At 43.6% G+C, this 16914-nt stretch overlaps 1 protein-coding gene across 2 annotated transcripts in view; it reads right to left on the minus strand.

Moving 5' to 3' along the window:
• Window positions 1–16914, minus strand: part of arhgap23a (Rho GTPase activating protein 23a) — a 66609-nt gene that overhangs the window by 48108 nt on the left and 1587 nt on the right. Inside the window, exon 1 of one of the 2 annotated variants that reach the window (XM_040044876.1) lies at window positions 4772–8158. The exons of the other annotated variant lie outside the window; for it this stretch is intronic. Within the exon in view, the coding sequence (XP_039900810.1) occupies window positions 4772–4825 (54 nt within the window). The 5' untranslated portion in view covers window positions 4826–8158. Of the gene's footprint in view, window positions 1–4771; window positions 8159–16914 lie in introns of those variants that run through there. 2 annotated transcript variants of the gene reach the window in all.

The raw sequence follows: 16914 nt of genomic DNA on the forward strand, positions 1-16914 counted from the left end.
CAGCAAGAGATCTTGTGGATCTCTACAACTCCCATAGCACCGGGACAGAACAGCAGTATCTGCATCCTGGGATGAGAACATGTTGCACATGTGCACAGAGCATCATGCACACCCTATAAAAGTCCTCACCTTTCATCCACTGCATAATAAACAGATACAAATGTAAAATTTTTAAAAACAAAACTAAACCAATTACTGATGCTTAACCATGGCAGAGAGAAATGCAGACTGGCTGACTACCTACAGGAAGATCAATAAGGAGCCATTAGTAGCAGAAACACGCCTGCTTTGCAGAGCTACAACAGCTGCTCCCCTTGTACCACAGCAAACAAGGTCAATGATGACTGATGTCCTTCGCCTACCTTTATACCGGCTGGCCCATGTTTGTACAACATCAAGGACTTCCTCATGCACACATGGGGGAGAAGGCCAAATTAAAACTCTCACAGAGCTAGTTTTCAGACTGGCCCCAATGCCAAAAAGCATCTGTGCGTGTCTGTTGTGTGTACGTTTCATGCACCTGCGCACAGATTATGAGTTTTAGGTGTAACTCTGACCCTTTAAGTAGGATGTAAACAAGCAGGAGTGGCTAATTTTACGAACACCTGTGTGCTTGACTGTGTCTGAGTGTCATTAACATGTGTCAACACACACACGGACTCACAGGGTTAATAACTGTGGATGTGAGGTGTGAGAGCAGCGGTGCAGCTGTTGTCTCTGGGTTAGAGGAATGCAGCAGGGGTGACGGCGGAGGGGAGGAGGTGTGAGGTACGAACTGACTGATGTAGGATGGTCCATTCAATTTAAGTGATTTTTTTTTTTTATACAGCACCAAATCTCAGCAACACATCCTGCAATAACACAGAGAAAACACAAACTTTACTTTACAGAGTGCTCTGTGTAGCTTCGCCGATATTTTGGGTACTGCTCGATTCTGTTTGATTCTGTGGACAATCCTGTCCCATAATGCAATGCACAATACAAGCAAAGGAATTACTTTCGTGGCTGGAATAACAAAAACAAAAGGTGCACAACAATCGTGGAACAGCTTTAATGAGAGATTAATGCATTTTGGGGCTTTTTTTGTATAGTTTCCTGACTTGGCTTATCTTTTGACTCCACTGTTAACAATTGAATCGCTATATTAAACAATTTAACTGCAATATATGGTGTAATAAAGAAATATTCACAGCTTATATGTCGTATTAGCCTATGAGTTGGAGTATTAGTACATTGCAGCTGATCCTAAACATTTTTGTTTTACCATCCTCAAAATGAAACAATGTAACCAAATGACTAAAAGTACAAATATCGATACGATAATGTCATCCTATCACTTCCTCAGTACGAATACTTCGGATCCAAATGTGGATATTAAAACTTGAAGGTCCTGTTAGCAGATTCACCTACAGATGTGACTCTGCTTCATGGTGGCGGTGACACTTACCACCTGTTTGACGGTAAAGTGAACCAACGTTTACTTTAACAGTACAGAGCAGTGAATGGAAGCGAAACATTTTTTGGAAAATGCATATTTTGTAAAATAAAAAAAGAAGTCCAAGAAAGCCTAACCGTTTTGAAAATCTGTAAAATAGTCAGCACTGCAGCATCTGCTGTGCGATGTGCCTACTACGTGGTGAGGCCATCTGCTAATGATCACTGAAATGCTTTCCTCTGCAGCCTCTTACAGATGCTTTCAGTTAACGTTGCCTTGACCAGGAGCTGATCCTGGACCTGCAGACTGTTCTGTGGTCTGAGGTCTGCAGCCTCTCTGAGGTGGTTGTCCTGTGATCCACTGCCTCTGCCAGAAGAGGTTTTCTCTGAGGCAATGAGCAACTTCTGAGACTGGACCTCAGTGTGATAACTGTCTCCAGATCGGTAGAGAGAACTGAAGGATTTGCACATAATAACAGCTACAGGGTGATGCTGCGTTAGTCTGCAGTGTATCAGTGAACAAACACAGGCGTGCCGCAGGGACAAACGTGAGCTTTAACATCGACCAGCTCAAGGCAAGATTTTCATAAAAGTGCTCTCATCTTTCCCATCATCAATATATCCCAGCATCACGTGGCACAATGCAGCATTAGACATCAGGAGTGCCGCTCATCCTGCCCTCTTCCCCCTCCCTGCTCTCCGCTGCCGGTATCGATCTCACCCGCAAACGCTGCACTGCTACATTAGAGCAGAACTGCTAACAACATTAAACCAGTCCCACTGGACAACATCATAACTGCTCTCATCACACAGACACTTTCCACCCTTCCTCTTCTCTGTGCTCGAATGTTGGAGGAACACACAAAGCCTGATTCACTTTGCGCCTCATTTTGACAAATTAGACATTTTATTCGATTCTAGTGTCATCCTGCATCTCGCTAAGGAATAATGTTCAATTGTGCGCTTGCCAATACTCGGGCAAGAGAGGAGAACAATCCCGATCATTTCCATCTGTGCTGATGGATGTATGCGACTCATTTCCTGCACCATCGCATAAAAAATAAATAAAAAAAACACTGCTAAAAAGAAGAGCAGGGTGTTGGCTGAAGCACAGGGTTTAGAACAGATCAGGGACTGAAATGAGACGAGCTGAACTCAGCACAGAAGCCTCTGCAACAAGAGACAGCTAAGGCAGTCTTTCTGGGGGATATCAAACCCTTTGAATTTTATGAGTTCCTGTTCATTTCAATTACAGTTTTATGTGGGAACACGCACGGCATCAAAGTGTTTCATGTTTTACTGTGATACTACATAACAGATAAAAGTGAATTCAGTGGGTCTGAAGGGGCTTTCGCAGCTCTGTTGCAGTGACATAAAACAGCAGAGGCTCAATCAATGTGCGACCACACAAGAGGAAGTGTTGCTCTTTGCTGGAGGTGATAAACTCTGCAAGAACAGAGAGGAGGGAAAAAATGTAGAGCCGAGCTATAAAAACAGACAAATTCCTAATTACAGCAAGACTGAGCGCGCCGCGGAGCGACTGCGGAGGTTGATTCCTTCAGAGCAATATTGCAACACACGGCAGAGATACTGGCAAACGTAACCTCGTCACCCTGTCAAACACACACAAAGATGAATGAAATTTACCAAAGAACAAAAGCAAATATCCGCTATTTCAGGGAGATAAGGACCCTCAGAGGTTAAATCTGAGCAGACACACACAGCACCCGGCCAGTAAACCGAACGCAGCTGTGTAGATCAGGAATGCACAAGTTGTTTTTCTTATATTAATCTGTAGTCCGCATTGAGCCGGCTTTAAAAATGCATGCACACTTGGTGCCATGGGAGTTTGGTCTGGGATCACTGGGTTTAGGAAATAGTAAGACAGGTTTTTCGCTCCGAATTCATTCATAGAAATAAATAAATAATATTTAAAGACACTGTCATTTTTCAACATACAAGGTTAATGTCAGCTTTTCAACCCAAATAACATTTTTTTTCTAAACTTAACCAAGTAGTTTTTGGTGTCTGAATCTAACTGCTGAGTGGAAGTTAACATAAATAGCAACACAAAGTGCAAAACACAAACCAACCAAACAGAATATGAACTGCAGTCTTCTGACTTGTGCCACCTAATGTGGATCCTGTAGCTCTTTAAACGTGAACTCTTGTCTTTCAGTGTCCAGTACAGCTGAGGGGATCTGTACAACTCCAGCACCGGGGCAGAACAGCAGGGATGAGGTACTGCTGAGAGGGCTCGGAGCCTCGTGTACTTAGCAAGCTTAGAGAGTGACAGCGGAGGTTGATGATTTCAGAGCAATATTGCAACACACAGCAGAGATACTGGCAAACATAACCTCGTCACCCTGTCAAACACAAAGATAAATGCAATTTACCAAAGAACAGGAAATATCTGCTAGTCCTGCATTTTCACGGTGGAGCCATATCACACAAGATGATAAGGACCCTCAGAGGTTAAATCTGAGCAGACAAACACATGCAAGCAGACCTCTCCTCTCACATCATGACTTCACTATGAGTGCTTCAATGCACAGCTCCAGAGCCACACCAACAGACATCCAGAGCATTGCTCAGGAGAAAAAAACAACAACTTACCATTGCATGTATATCTCTGCAGGCTTAAAACAGCTGCTGTAAGTGAGTGATGGTGGCCGCGGTATCTTGTGATGCTTATTGAGACCAAGTCACACCTTTCCCATCTTCTCATTTACTGTTACACCACCACTTCGTGTGTCAGCAGTCATCTCCCACCACTTTACAGCTTATTTGTAACAGATTAAAAGCAGCAGACCACCAGTTTTGATTAAAGGTAGCATCCCCTGATGGAGCTAAATCAATTAAGACTCCCCATGCAGCCAAATCCGCGTGATTAATATGTTTGATTTATGAGGAGAAGCTCGATACTAGTGGAGGAGTGACACACCATCCCCATTTGGGACGTCCCGTCTGGACTGACAGCTCCTCCGCGTCCCGATGCACTCCAGACGCGGACAAAAGACTGAACCCACCCGGGCGTAAAACGGGACGTTCACTTTCGTAAAGCGGCTGATTAAATTCATTTCTTTGCGCACCACTTGAGTCCACAGCAGCGACGCAAAAGCCGCAGAAAAACTCTGATCAAACACTTATTTCTGTACAGTATGACTGTGAGTGTGTGTGTACACAGTGGCTATGTAAACTACAGTTAATCCTCTTAGGAAATCACGCTCTCTGACCGGCCCGAGCGCGCACCGCTCCACAGCGCAATATGTCCAAGTATCAATACCTCTAACGACAAGTAAGGAGCAGGACCACACTGTCAGCTCGGCGTACTTACGTGGTTCTCAGAGTAGGGAGGTATTCCAACAAGGCAAAAAGCAACTCCATTCATTGGACAGCAGAAACTGTTTGGCTGCAACGAGGAGAGGCAGATTTGTTGCCGCACAGGCAGACGGGGAGCTCTGAGGGTAACAATGCTCCAAACACAAACTTATATATTCGACACTTTTCCAGCTTCCTTCCTCCTAGAAGGAAAAAAAACAACTCCCAAGTCTTTTCCCGTTGTTTGCGGCAGTCCGGTGCGCTGCCCCTCCGCCTCCTCCTCCTTTTCTTCTCCTTCTTCTTCCGGCAGACCGCATCAGTTGTACATATCTAAGTCCCTGCGAACTCGCCCTGCCTGGAAACTGACTGTAGCGGCATCAAAATACAAAGAGGGGGTGCACAGGAAGCCAAGAGACTCCGCCTTCAAAGTAAAGCTGGAGAGAGGAATGTGTCCAAATTCCCAAATTCAAAGAAACAACTTCCAAAAGAAAAATATTTCTGGAAGCTGTAGATAAACATTAGTGCTGTAGTCATTTATCGTAAGATTTAACAGTATATTTTTATTCGCTAGGGGGGGGGAGGCAATTTTGGACTTGCCATCAATAGAAATGCTCTAAACGTGGATGAGTTTGAGAGAAGGCATCTAGTCGATTTAAAGCCGTTTTTAAGCTTTTATGGTTGCTATCTGCACCGGAAGTGAGCTGTTTTAGAGTACTAAACTTCACACGGAGAGAGTCAAATTAAATGAGGGTGCGTTGGATAAATCTGTGCGCTCCGCCCTGCAGACGCGAAGCATGCGGGCTCCCTCTGGCTGTGCGCTGAACGAGAGGAGGGCTCCAAGCCAAAAGCACACCCAACACAGCTCTGATCGGAGTACCTTAGAAACTGAATTCGAGAACTGTGAAAATGCAAAAGCAGCGCGTATAAAAGTCACTGTGTCACAATAATTATCGGTGAAATTAAAAGTGAAACTGCGTCTTTATCCCCGGTTGAGACCTGACAAACTAGATCTAACCAGTGTTGTATTCTTATATGCAACACTTTTATGCTCCATCATTTTGATGTGGTGCTATTTTAAAAAGTTTTATGTCCTACTAAATATTCAATTCACTGTATAAAGATGGATTTAAATTTAAACGCACTCCTATAATCTGGAAAGTGACTGTAAATGTATAGTTATTACACATTGCTTTATATTTTGCTTTCGAGGAGCCAGACCTTCTTGTAACTTTTACAGTGGCCTTGAACAACAGGCTTTCAAGTTTTCCTTTTGGCTTTCCAGCTGCCATTTCAGTCACTTTCAGTCCACTCCTTGTAACTGAGGAATTTGTTGTTGTTTGTTAAACCACTTATCGCTGACCTATGAATCCTTCAAGTATAAAAACAAAACATACAATATAAACGTCCTATTTCTTTGCTGAACCTATGAAATGTCAACAATATCACAGTCTGACACAGTTTGTCCCTTAAAATGTCTAAAACGTAAACTACAGTAGGCACTACAAGTATTTGTCTGACTCAAAATTATGTCTTATTGATTAAATTGTACTGTGAATGTTGTCATAAGGGAACCAAATCACCTCTGTAACCCAAGGTGATGTGTTCAAACCCACAAAATACTCACTTTATTCAACAGAGCTCAATTAAACAGCAAATATTCAGATTTAGATAAAGAAATGAGTGAGTCAGTTTCTGGCATTTTGCTTAAACAAATAGTTAGCTGCCTAATCATCATAGATCACACAGAAAAGCAACGTCCCAATGAGTATTTACTGTAAAAGTAATCACAGGGTTGGGAAAACAATGCATTAGGTATAATTTCAGGAGTAGCAAGAATCTCGGGAATGTGGATATGACAGAAAAAAAAGGCTAAAGAAAGCCTGAAAGGATAATTCATTGATAGCTGTTCTAATTCTTTCCCCACCCAGAGCAGTCTGTGTATTCTCGGAAAAGTGTTGAGATTTGTATTTTTGGATGCAGTTCATGTGAATCAATAGATGTAGTCAGAGGAAGTTTACTCATAAGTACAAAAGGAAGTGTAGTCTGCCGCCAGGAGGATACAGTGTAACTACATATGCTCCATGGCATCATATAAAGTGCAAATAAAAACTTCAGCACGAGCTATGGATAAAAAATAAATAAAATTTTTTAAAAAGAAGATAAAATTGTTGAGACTGGGGTCTTTGGCTGCTGTGATGACTCAAAGCTAAGGGTGGGGGGCGGACCCATGTGGCTGCTATTACTCTGAAGGGGTATGAGTATCAGGGAGCCACTTCAAAACCTCCTTGCCTGTGAGGAAACCAACTGGAATCATAGTGGGAAAAAGCCGCTTACGGGACTCTTCCCACGCCAAGAGCCACAGCTGCCAATTCAGCTTTCATCTCTGCATGTCTGCTCAGTCTCCATTCATGGACTCCAACCTCTGCTTCAAGCCTGCCTGGAGACACACAATCCCTGCCAAAAGCTTACAGGGGACACTCTTCGAAAGCCAGAGCTATGACCTTCACTCATCCCTCATTTGACACAGACAATTACCATATGTGTCCTAAATCCACCCCCAGGTTACACATCTACAGCGGTCAGAGTAGTTTCAGTGAATATCAGATTGTCTGTAAATCCACCATGGCGGAGCAAGAGACTTAGCTGGAGTATCCCCGTCTTAAGGTGGGAGAGAAGGGCAGATGGTCTCCGAGAGCAAGAAGGGTAATGGTGCAGACGGTCTGGTTCACAAAGCTTGGTTTCTGGTGTGGGGAAAGGGGGGTTTCATGGAGTGTGAGGGGTGTGCAGCTGGACACTTTATATCTTCTCTCTGACCTGGGATCAGGATCTAACTCTGCAGCCTCTTTCTGCGGTCAGTATGTTTTTAATTCGAGCAATCGGAGGCATAAATCAGTCTTTGCCGTGACATTCTTCTGTGGGAAGAGCGATCCTATGTTGGAGACCCCTCCTGAGTTGGGGCTTGTCCACATCTTATCCCATATTGCATGCAGATCCACAGTCACGCAACACATTAATTTCCCTGTCAGGCAAGCAAAATGGGCTTTCTATTATTGATGGCTGCTGGTAGGCTGAGAGTAAAGAGGTGCAGCAAGGGAGGGAGGGGGAGAGAAAGATTTGTGTACTTGAGGTGCTGTGTGTTATATCTGAGCAGGTGGCTATAAAAGGTTGTTGTTGAAGGACAGGAAGGAGTAGTAAGTGCAGGCAGAAGAAAGCGTTTTTTTCTCCTCCACTTGACGGCTAACGCATCCCTGAGTCGGGCTTACTCACTGACACACATCCTCAGGCGCTGGGTATGTCCCCCACGACTGACTGAGTAAGCCCCGATCTGTGACTGTGATGTGAGGCGACACCCCTCCCTCCCCAATCTCTTTCCCTCGAGGGTCAGCTGGGGATGAGCAGAGAGCATCCAGAGCCTCTCCTCAGCCGTTACATAATCGCGCGCACAGCCCGACGCCTTGTGGGACCAACCCATAAACAACCATCATCCTATTTGCTCGCTCGACCGCTCCCCAACCCCTCGACTCCCGCCTCCCTCCGCTGGCCCGACGCTGCCTGGCTGAGGCTGTAAAGGCGGCAGGACGGATGGATGGAATGGTGGGTGGGCATTCCTCATACCATTCTAGGCCACCTCGCACAGCTTGTGCACTAGGATGCTACTATTCATTGTTATCACTCCATTTATTCCAAGCTAACCCCGCCCAGTCCTCACGCCCAAGGCTTCTATCTCCTAATTCTTTCATATCTCCTCTATTTCACTTCACCTCCCCTAAGTTACTGTGCCCAGCCTCTCAGTAAATGTCCGTAACGCCCTCTGCACACGCTTACTTTATGTCTGAGGAGTCTAGTTGCCAGAACTTCTCAACATCGTTCTCCTTAAGCTTCTACAGAGTCGCTCTATATCCGTCTCCTTGATACTGTTGCATTTAATGATGGTACTTCCTACTGCTAAGAGCCAAAAGGACACATTGTGGAAATCCTGCCAAGGTACACTATCTCCCACTCGCTTTCAAATCTATTATAAAGAGTAACCGTCTTTAAATCCTTGTTTCAAATGTAATAAAAGGCTGATTAACATGTTCTCGGTTTGATAGCGTGAAACATGACCTAAAAATTGACCTCCCATATGCTTACGCTGTAGTAATTCTCTCAGCTGCTCATTGCTAAGCACATCTGAACATATGTGAGCGTGTGATTGCAACGTGGGTGTCAAAGATGAGAAAGAGACAGGTTGAAATATTTATGTATGTGTGAGTAAGATGTAGTTATGAAAGCAATTCTGCTGTATGTCTCACTCTGAGACATAAAAGCTCCCGTGGCACTCCTTTGAAGGGTGTTATGGGAAGTTTGAGAGGGAGAGCGGTGACCCCATGGATTCCAACCAGAGCCATGACCCCCACCCCCCCCCCCCCCCCCCCCCGCATGACAGAGGAGTCCTCTTTGTCTGGCCGGACAACTGGCACGAGAGGAGGAAACAGCTGACCAGGCAGCTTAAACGGACAGAGAGGGACTGTAACTGTACCGCATACCGCTACATAAATAAAAGTAGTTAAACACCGAGCCTGAATTGCAGCCTTTGCCGCAGCTTTTGTAATCGCTTGATGCTGTGCCAAGCGACTGAACCCCATTCAGAAGATGCTTTCTATTCACGCTACACTGATTTCTAAGAGCTTCATTTACAAAATGATGCAGACCTTTCATTTGTGCTTTTGGATTTTGTAGCCATTTTGCAGCAATTGGTTTCCATTTATTTCTGCATGCTTAAAGAGATTCACACGGATGAATGTGACGTCATTTGTAAGTGGTAACGGGGCTTACAGGAAGGTTAACAGGGAAAGTGTTAGTAATGTTTTTATTAATATGGATAAGCATATATAGACTAAGATTGTGCAATGGTCATATTTCAGTTCCCAAAAGTTGCAAGCTATTCCCTTTTCTCTGCTCATTTCCTGTCATTCTGCACTGTGCTTGTCGAAAAATAATAAACAGCCGTTTTCCCAAATGAACTTCAACTCTGGGAGAAACATTGTTGCCCTTCCTCACATCAGAAGATAGTCTGCTTCACACTTGTTCTCACTATTAACCTGCTCAATTTGAATTCACTATTAGACGGACCAAGTAGGTAACATCACAGGTATTTTGGGAACTAGGTGCTAGGGATGGAGCGTAGTCACGACTGTTGAATTACCAGTTCGTTTGATGCCCCTCTGTCAGGTAATGCCCAGAAAGCTTTAGGTTTACACCAAGAGCAGAGGGAACAACAGCTTGGCACACTGAAAGCTCATTGTTTTGTTTTGTTTTTTGTAGCTATGGTCAGTAGCGAACCTCCTTGATATTATAACATAGCATATACTCTTTTCCTTGTTTCTCTATTGACCTGTAGGCCTCCCTCACCCATCTCTACATTTCACTGTAATCCCCACTCGCTCTTGCAGCTGCCTCGCTCATTCCTCTATAAACAACTAAAGGCCTGTGGGCACCCAATCTGCAAAGGTAGAGACAGGTTAGGCTCAGAGCTTTTGTTGCTGGAGCGGACATTGAGCTGGGTGTAGGATGGAGAGAGTGACTCATTGCAGACACACACACACATGCAAGCCACACACTACCGCTAGCCTGGGGTTTACACTGGACATGCTGATACGCCATATCCTATAGTGCACGATCCAGTTTCCACCGCAAAAAGAACCCTTTGTATCAAAGATAGAGGTTTATGGGTTTTTATGCGTATAAGCCTTTTGTAAAGAGAGTTTAAGTCCCATCTTCCTGTACAAGCTTATACATTATCTCATCTCCACTCATGAACTGCTGGGCCTCAACTTCTTGGAGTTTTCTTTTTGATACAGAAGCAGGCCTTAACATGGAGACAGCTGATAAGAACAGCCATGCGGGAGTGTTTGAGATAAAGGAACAAAGAGAAGGAAATGCCCAGAGTCTAACAAGAAGACTAATCGATGTTCAGGTGTGAGTGTCAGTACACATGAGTGGAGAATTAGCATCCTGAGATCGCCAGTGTGTCTCCCCATCAATTTATTCCTCAAAGTTCCAGACAAATACGAAAAACAACAAGGGCTGAAATAGCTTCCAGGGGTTTCCACTATTTCTATAAATGGCCACTGTTACTATAAATGCTTGGCACACATTCTTCAAAAGGACAACCTCTTCTTTTCCCTTAAATCTCTTCTGAGAGACAGAGAAATAAAATAAACAGACACTCATGGTTCCAGTAGCAGAGCACGGAGTTTCCTTCCTGCTGGCTGAATGTGTCTGCTGCCTCTTTACCTTTCACAGATCTTTTTCCTCTCTCTCATATCACTTCCTGTGGCATGAGGGAAAACAATGGCAATGAGCTCGGACGATGAGATATGTTTTCCAGTCACATTCGGGAATCAGTGAGTGTAATATCATTCAACATGTTTGCATCAGATTTCTCTGCTGGTTACCGATGAATCAGTAGGATCCAGAAATAACTCGTATATTAATAGAATGACATAAGCTCCAGATCCAGAGGCAAATGTTTGTTCCTTATTTTCATACCTTTAAAAGAAGTCCTGTAACTTAACGTCACATGGTCACATCCTTAGACTTTAGTATTTTGGGCATCTTAGGATGACTATTTCCTTCTCCTAAAACATTTAGGGGATTAAAGTGTGTTTTGTCTTTGGATCTGAGTCTTTGAAGTTAATCCTCTGCCTTCACAGAAGCACTTATTACAAAAAGATGGAGCAAGTTTGACCATAAATAACTCAGTTCAGAACAATCAAGCACCCCCAAGGTCTTCATAACTTATAATCTACAACATAAACATCATCAGACTTTCTGAAGCAGCAAGAAAAATCGTCTCAAGGACCTTACGGCCATGACAGATCTGCTTTGTGGTGCACATAAAGCCACACCTCTTGCAGTATATACAGTAAACTGAATAATCCCGTACGCCTGAAGGGATCATACCCTAATCCCAGCATTTCTCTGGCCTTAAAACTCAGAGATAAGTTTGTCTAGACATGGCCTTAAAGGAGGGTGTTCTCATTTCGGAGGAGACGTGAGACCACACAAGAGAAACGTTTTGACAGATTTCTAACCTTCAGAGAGGTCACCACTTTTTTAATATAAACATCTATAAGTGCTTAAAACAGTTGGATCACATGTGTTAAATGATTTTGTCACGTTTCTGAACTAAAGCCATAGACTGAGATAAAAGGAGGGGATTTGCTCACTTGTAAAATCTTTGAATTCAAAAGGAAAGTCAGCGCTGTTTTCCAAAACACAGATCACTAATAAAGATGTTGATCTACAAGTATTAACCATAAATCTGAGAATGAGGGCAGTGCTTTTTATAACAAACTGAGATGTGACGCTTTTTTCCTGCAGTGTTTAATGGCCAAGACAGAGAGGATTATATACTTTGCTCGTGGAATTAATGTAAATGTGCACCATCATCATTGTTAATAACAAAATAAGCAAACATCGTCTTATTCTAGGTTGGATTCTGTAAAAGGATAACCATCTGTTCCTTTGCTGCTCACCACAGAGATTTCCCTAAATAGATAATCCTCGCTCCCAACCCTGAAAGATAGAAACTGAGCCACAGTGGCATCTGGATGCCACAAGGGGGCTCCATACCTACAAGAGATGGTGAGATACACTATGAGGGTGGAGAATAAAAACAAAATTAGGTCCTTGCATGTATCTCAGATGAGTTTTTCATTTTATTCCCATCTATGGGGTTTCATGTGATTTAAAGTGATGACAAGGATTTTAATGAGCCCTAAAAATGGAAAGAAATATGTGGCCATGTGAGAAACGGGGAAGGGAACAGTTTATTCTGGACACGAGAGCCACAAAATACAACAAGAGAGTCTGAACTCATGATGTGATAGAGTCGGGTCATTGCGGTGAATGAAGGGAAAGTTGGACAGTACAAAGGAGAATAGGCCAAGAGGTCAGCGGGTCATGAAGCTCAGGTCATTACTGATATGCTGCCGTGGCGCCCAGTAACTTTAGAGCATCCATTTAGCTTGTTAGATGATCAAAGTAATGAAACAGCAGCTGTTCATTACAGACTGACATCCTCGTGCAGCACCTCAACCACTGAAGTCAGCTGCTCTGAGACTCAAGGATGACAGAGCAGGAGTGGGAATAGATAGGGAGTCGAAAACATGTCAAACTGATAACTGAGCACGCCAAACAGGCCCATTAGGTTAAATTGGACTCAAATGGCTTCCTAATTGGACGGTCTCCCAATGCAACCGATAAACCTCATTCCTCTGTTTTGGCTGGTTTATCCCTGCTCAGCTGCTCTCGTCCCGTGTCATCATCCTGCCGTTCCCTGACGTGGGCTGGACTGATGCAAAGTGCTGCTGACAGGAAGGGCTTTAGCCACACTGGCTAACCTTTGACCCCTGCGGGAGAACGCCCCCCTCCTCCGCTCCTGCCATCTGCATTCATTGCTTGCCACTTAAGTGCATTGAGGTTGAGGTCCTAAGCTGAGCGGGAGATGTTTACTTGCTGGAGATGGGTGTCCTACTTTCTTTCACGGGACAATCTGTGCACTGTTTGCCTGCTGGCCTCGAACAGTTGGTTATCTCCAGCCTTAAAAATTCAACTGAATTAAGAACATGAGCCCTGTGCTAAGATACTCCACATGCACAAACAGCTCTTTATACCTGACATGAACATGATATTTACAATATGTTTAAATGCATTTCTGCATTTTAAATGTCTTAAAAATGAGTTGAAAGGATTTCTGTGGAAAAATAGAGCCTACAGAATAGATACAAATCTACAGTTTTCTCTTTGAAAAATCAACGAGCCGCTTCTTCTAGACTCCCTCAGAACAAGTTAATTTCTTTTGTATATTTAATCAAATTGTGCGAAATGTTACCTTCATGTTATGATAAAATTACTGAGCTACATCTCTCAGTATAGACACAGAGGTGGGTCAAAAGCTCACACTTCTTCCAAGATGTTGGATGCCTAAAGGAAAAAGGCTAACAGTATGCTATTATGCACACATTTCATCATATTCAGGCTCAAAGGAAAGTTATAGAAAAAATCATGCTGGAAAAAAATCCGAATTTAAGCTTCGGATGGTGACGCTTAATGTTGATTTAAAATGGGTTTGGTGGCCGGCTTCTGTACATAAAAATTTACAAGAGATTGAAAATGCTGGAAATGATAAAACGACTTCTGTTTGTCTCTTCTGACTTCGGTCTATAGAGCTTCTTTTACTATGACAGCAATGTTTTTTCATAGCTTTGATAAATATACTACAGCCACCCACCCATCAATTGATTTTCTTAATCACTTATCCAATTCAGGGTCATGGGTGGGCGGGGGGTGGATCCTAATCCAGCTGGCTGCCAGTCTTTTGCAGAGCTAACAATGAGAGCAGACCATTGTGCTGCTCCACATATAACTAACTGAAGCTGACTACAGGTTCTGAGAGGTTCTAGTTTAATTTTTTCCTTTTATAGATTTGGTTGGTTTACATGAAATGGAAGCCTGCATGAAAAGTATTACACTGATAAGCATGTAGTAGTACTGGAGCCTACTTGCTGCTGCAGAGACTGTGCATAATATGGCGACAGCCATTTTTACCAAAAATGTCTGCAAGGAACTATGTACCTCTGTGAACTCTGCTTTCCTACAGCAGTGTGGATATATGTCATTGTAACTCCCCTCCACTCAGTGTTACAGAACTCATACTGAGACCAGAGAAGCTCTAAACATGGGTAAAAATATCAATGTAAACACTGAATGACTGTATGAATGAATAGCATTAATCATCTTAGCAGAATGCAAAAACGCTGCTGACAAATTCTGGGTCTTTCACACTACTTCAACACACAGAAAACATAACCAGCTGTAACAAGCATCCATAAGAGGATCTGCCGCCAGACAGAGGTCCCGACTCCTTGCTCTGATAGGTCAGGGTAGGTCAGAGCTGTTTTTGTGGCCGTGGTTTTAATATCACGTCTGGTGACTGTTCGATTTCAGCTTGGATGCAAGCGCACATTCAAAGTTGATCTTTAACAGTCTCTCACTGTTTGCTGCCCCGCGGTGAGAAATTCTTCAGAGTGCAAAGACTGAAGGGCTGTAGACAGGAGGCCTCGGGGTGCCATGGGTGGGACATCAGATTAGACCACCTGTTCTACCATGAAGCACACACACACACACTCCTTCTTTTTCTTTATCCATTCCTCTCACACATTTGTCTTTTACATTCTCTCTCACTATCTCATTTGTAACCTAATAAGACCCTTTCTTCCCTAACACGCACACACACAGGCACACACACTTTCACTCTCATAAAATATCTCCCTCCGTGGCTGCTTTGCCCTGAGCTAATTCTGACTGCATTCCATTTCAGTCACATCTATGGGAAACAGACAAAGCAATTTGCCAGATAACTGTGGCTGACAGCCACAGGAACTTACACACACACACACACACATAGATATATATATGCACACATATACACACTAAAGTTAGACATGTCGCCCAACCTCCTTTACTGAGCCTCCAGGGAGCTGTACTCAGACAGCAGCACAAACACAACAGCGTCACCCCTGTCCACATGAATGTGCCTCATCCAGTTGTATCAGGGATTCCCTCTGATGTAGTGACACACTTTTAAATGTATCTATCATGCTCTGCCTTATTTTCTGTCATACACAAACAGCTGCAGTTGTGGTTGCTCATATTAAGTTTCACATAATGAGTTCAACATATGTGCAAGTTGTGCCGGTGAGCCAAAAGAATAATTTTTTTTGTGGGGGGGGGGTTTCATCTCTTGGATTTGAATGATAAAAAAAAGATAGTGGGTATCCTTAATATAGCCATGTCAGGCACACGACTAAGACCGCCTGCTGCACCAAGAGTTAGTTTGCAAGATGCAGACAATCAGAAGAGAGTTGGCGTAAAAGGAGACGAGCTGAAACAACTTGTTTTAGAGAGTGGAAGAAGTGTGGGGGAGTGCACCAAGGCCTGATATAAGATAAATAAGGTTTACTTTAAACTGTGAATCCTGCAAATTTACTCCAGTGGAGTCCAAGGATGTTACAGTAGAAAGAGTGATGTGGTTCTGCGTGATGGATGCTGTCATGCAACTCCATCTCCGGCCTTCGAGTTCGCACGCCAGCAGTCACCACAAGCCCTGCCCATGTCTCCCTTAATGACTATTGATCACAAAGCACTAATGACCCACGCTGATTTGCAGTTAGTCTAATAGTTTAATCATCCTCATGAAAGTAGGTGCTCTGAACTAAGAACATTTATAAGCCTATAAAACCAGAGAGTGCAGTGAGGATGAGGATCGTGGCAACACTCGGACACAGAAGAATGCATCGCAGACGGACTCTGAGAGTAAGAGGTGTCCCGCTGCTGCCCTGGATTCTCTCTCACAGGCGCTTTATCTCACAAGCCTTTTTCCTGTCCCTCACTGAGCCTCTGCCCTCCTTATCACTGCGAATGTACATGCGTGTCCTTCAATAGACAGCTACAAACAGAAAGAAGGACAAAAGCGTGCGACGATGCCGTGTAAACTTTGCAAGCCTTTCGATGACTGCAGTAAAGCCCGCATGCCTCTTTTGCATCCACACGGTGATATTAGTGCATGCTGAGGCTTCCAACTCTCACTGTATCTCTAAACGTTTCTCAGACTTAGACTGTGTACCAAGAACCATCTCGCGGCTGCTTTACTGTAAACACACCCAGGAAACAAAAAACAACAGATAATGCTTCACAGTCATGTGAACAGGAAAGTGCTACTGTATAATCATACATTACATCACAATATAGTCCATCTATTAAAATGACACTGACCCAGCTTTAGCACTGCACCAAGGCCACGCCGTGTCAGCATTTCACAGCACTGCGGAGTCTTATAAATAGTTTTTGTTTCCTGTGATCTATACTGCACAGTAAGTGACACCATTCTCTTTTTTTGTCATTGTTGTTGCAAAGGTGAACTGACACTTTTCATGAGAATGTGTGTGTAAGACTTGGTTAATAAGTCATACGTGACATTTTTAGGTCCTCCAAACACATCGTGAGCTCTCTGTTACTACCTGAAGTTTGCTGCTTGGGTTGCTAGCTTATACCCCTGCCTCTAAGTATATCTCCACCCACAATAACAAAGACACTCTGACTGTCTGGCTAGCA

Source organism: Simochromis diagramma, unplaced genomic scaffold, assembly GCF_900408965.1.
Source record: "Simochromis diagramma unplaced genomic scaffold, fSimDia1.1 OVJJ01000321.1, whole genome shotgun sequence".
NCBI lineage: Eukaryota > Metazoa > Chordata > Actinopteri > Cichliformes > Cichlidae > Simochromis > Simochromis diagramma.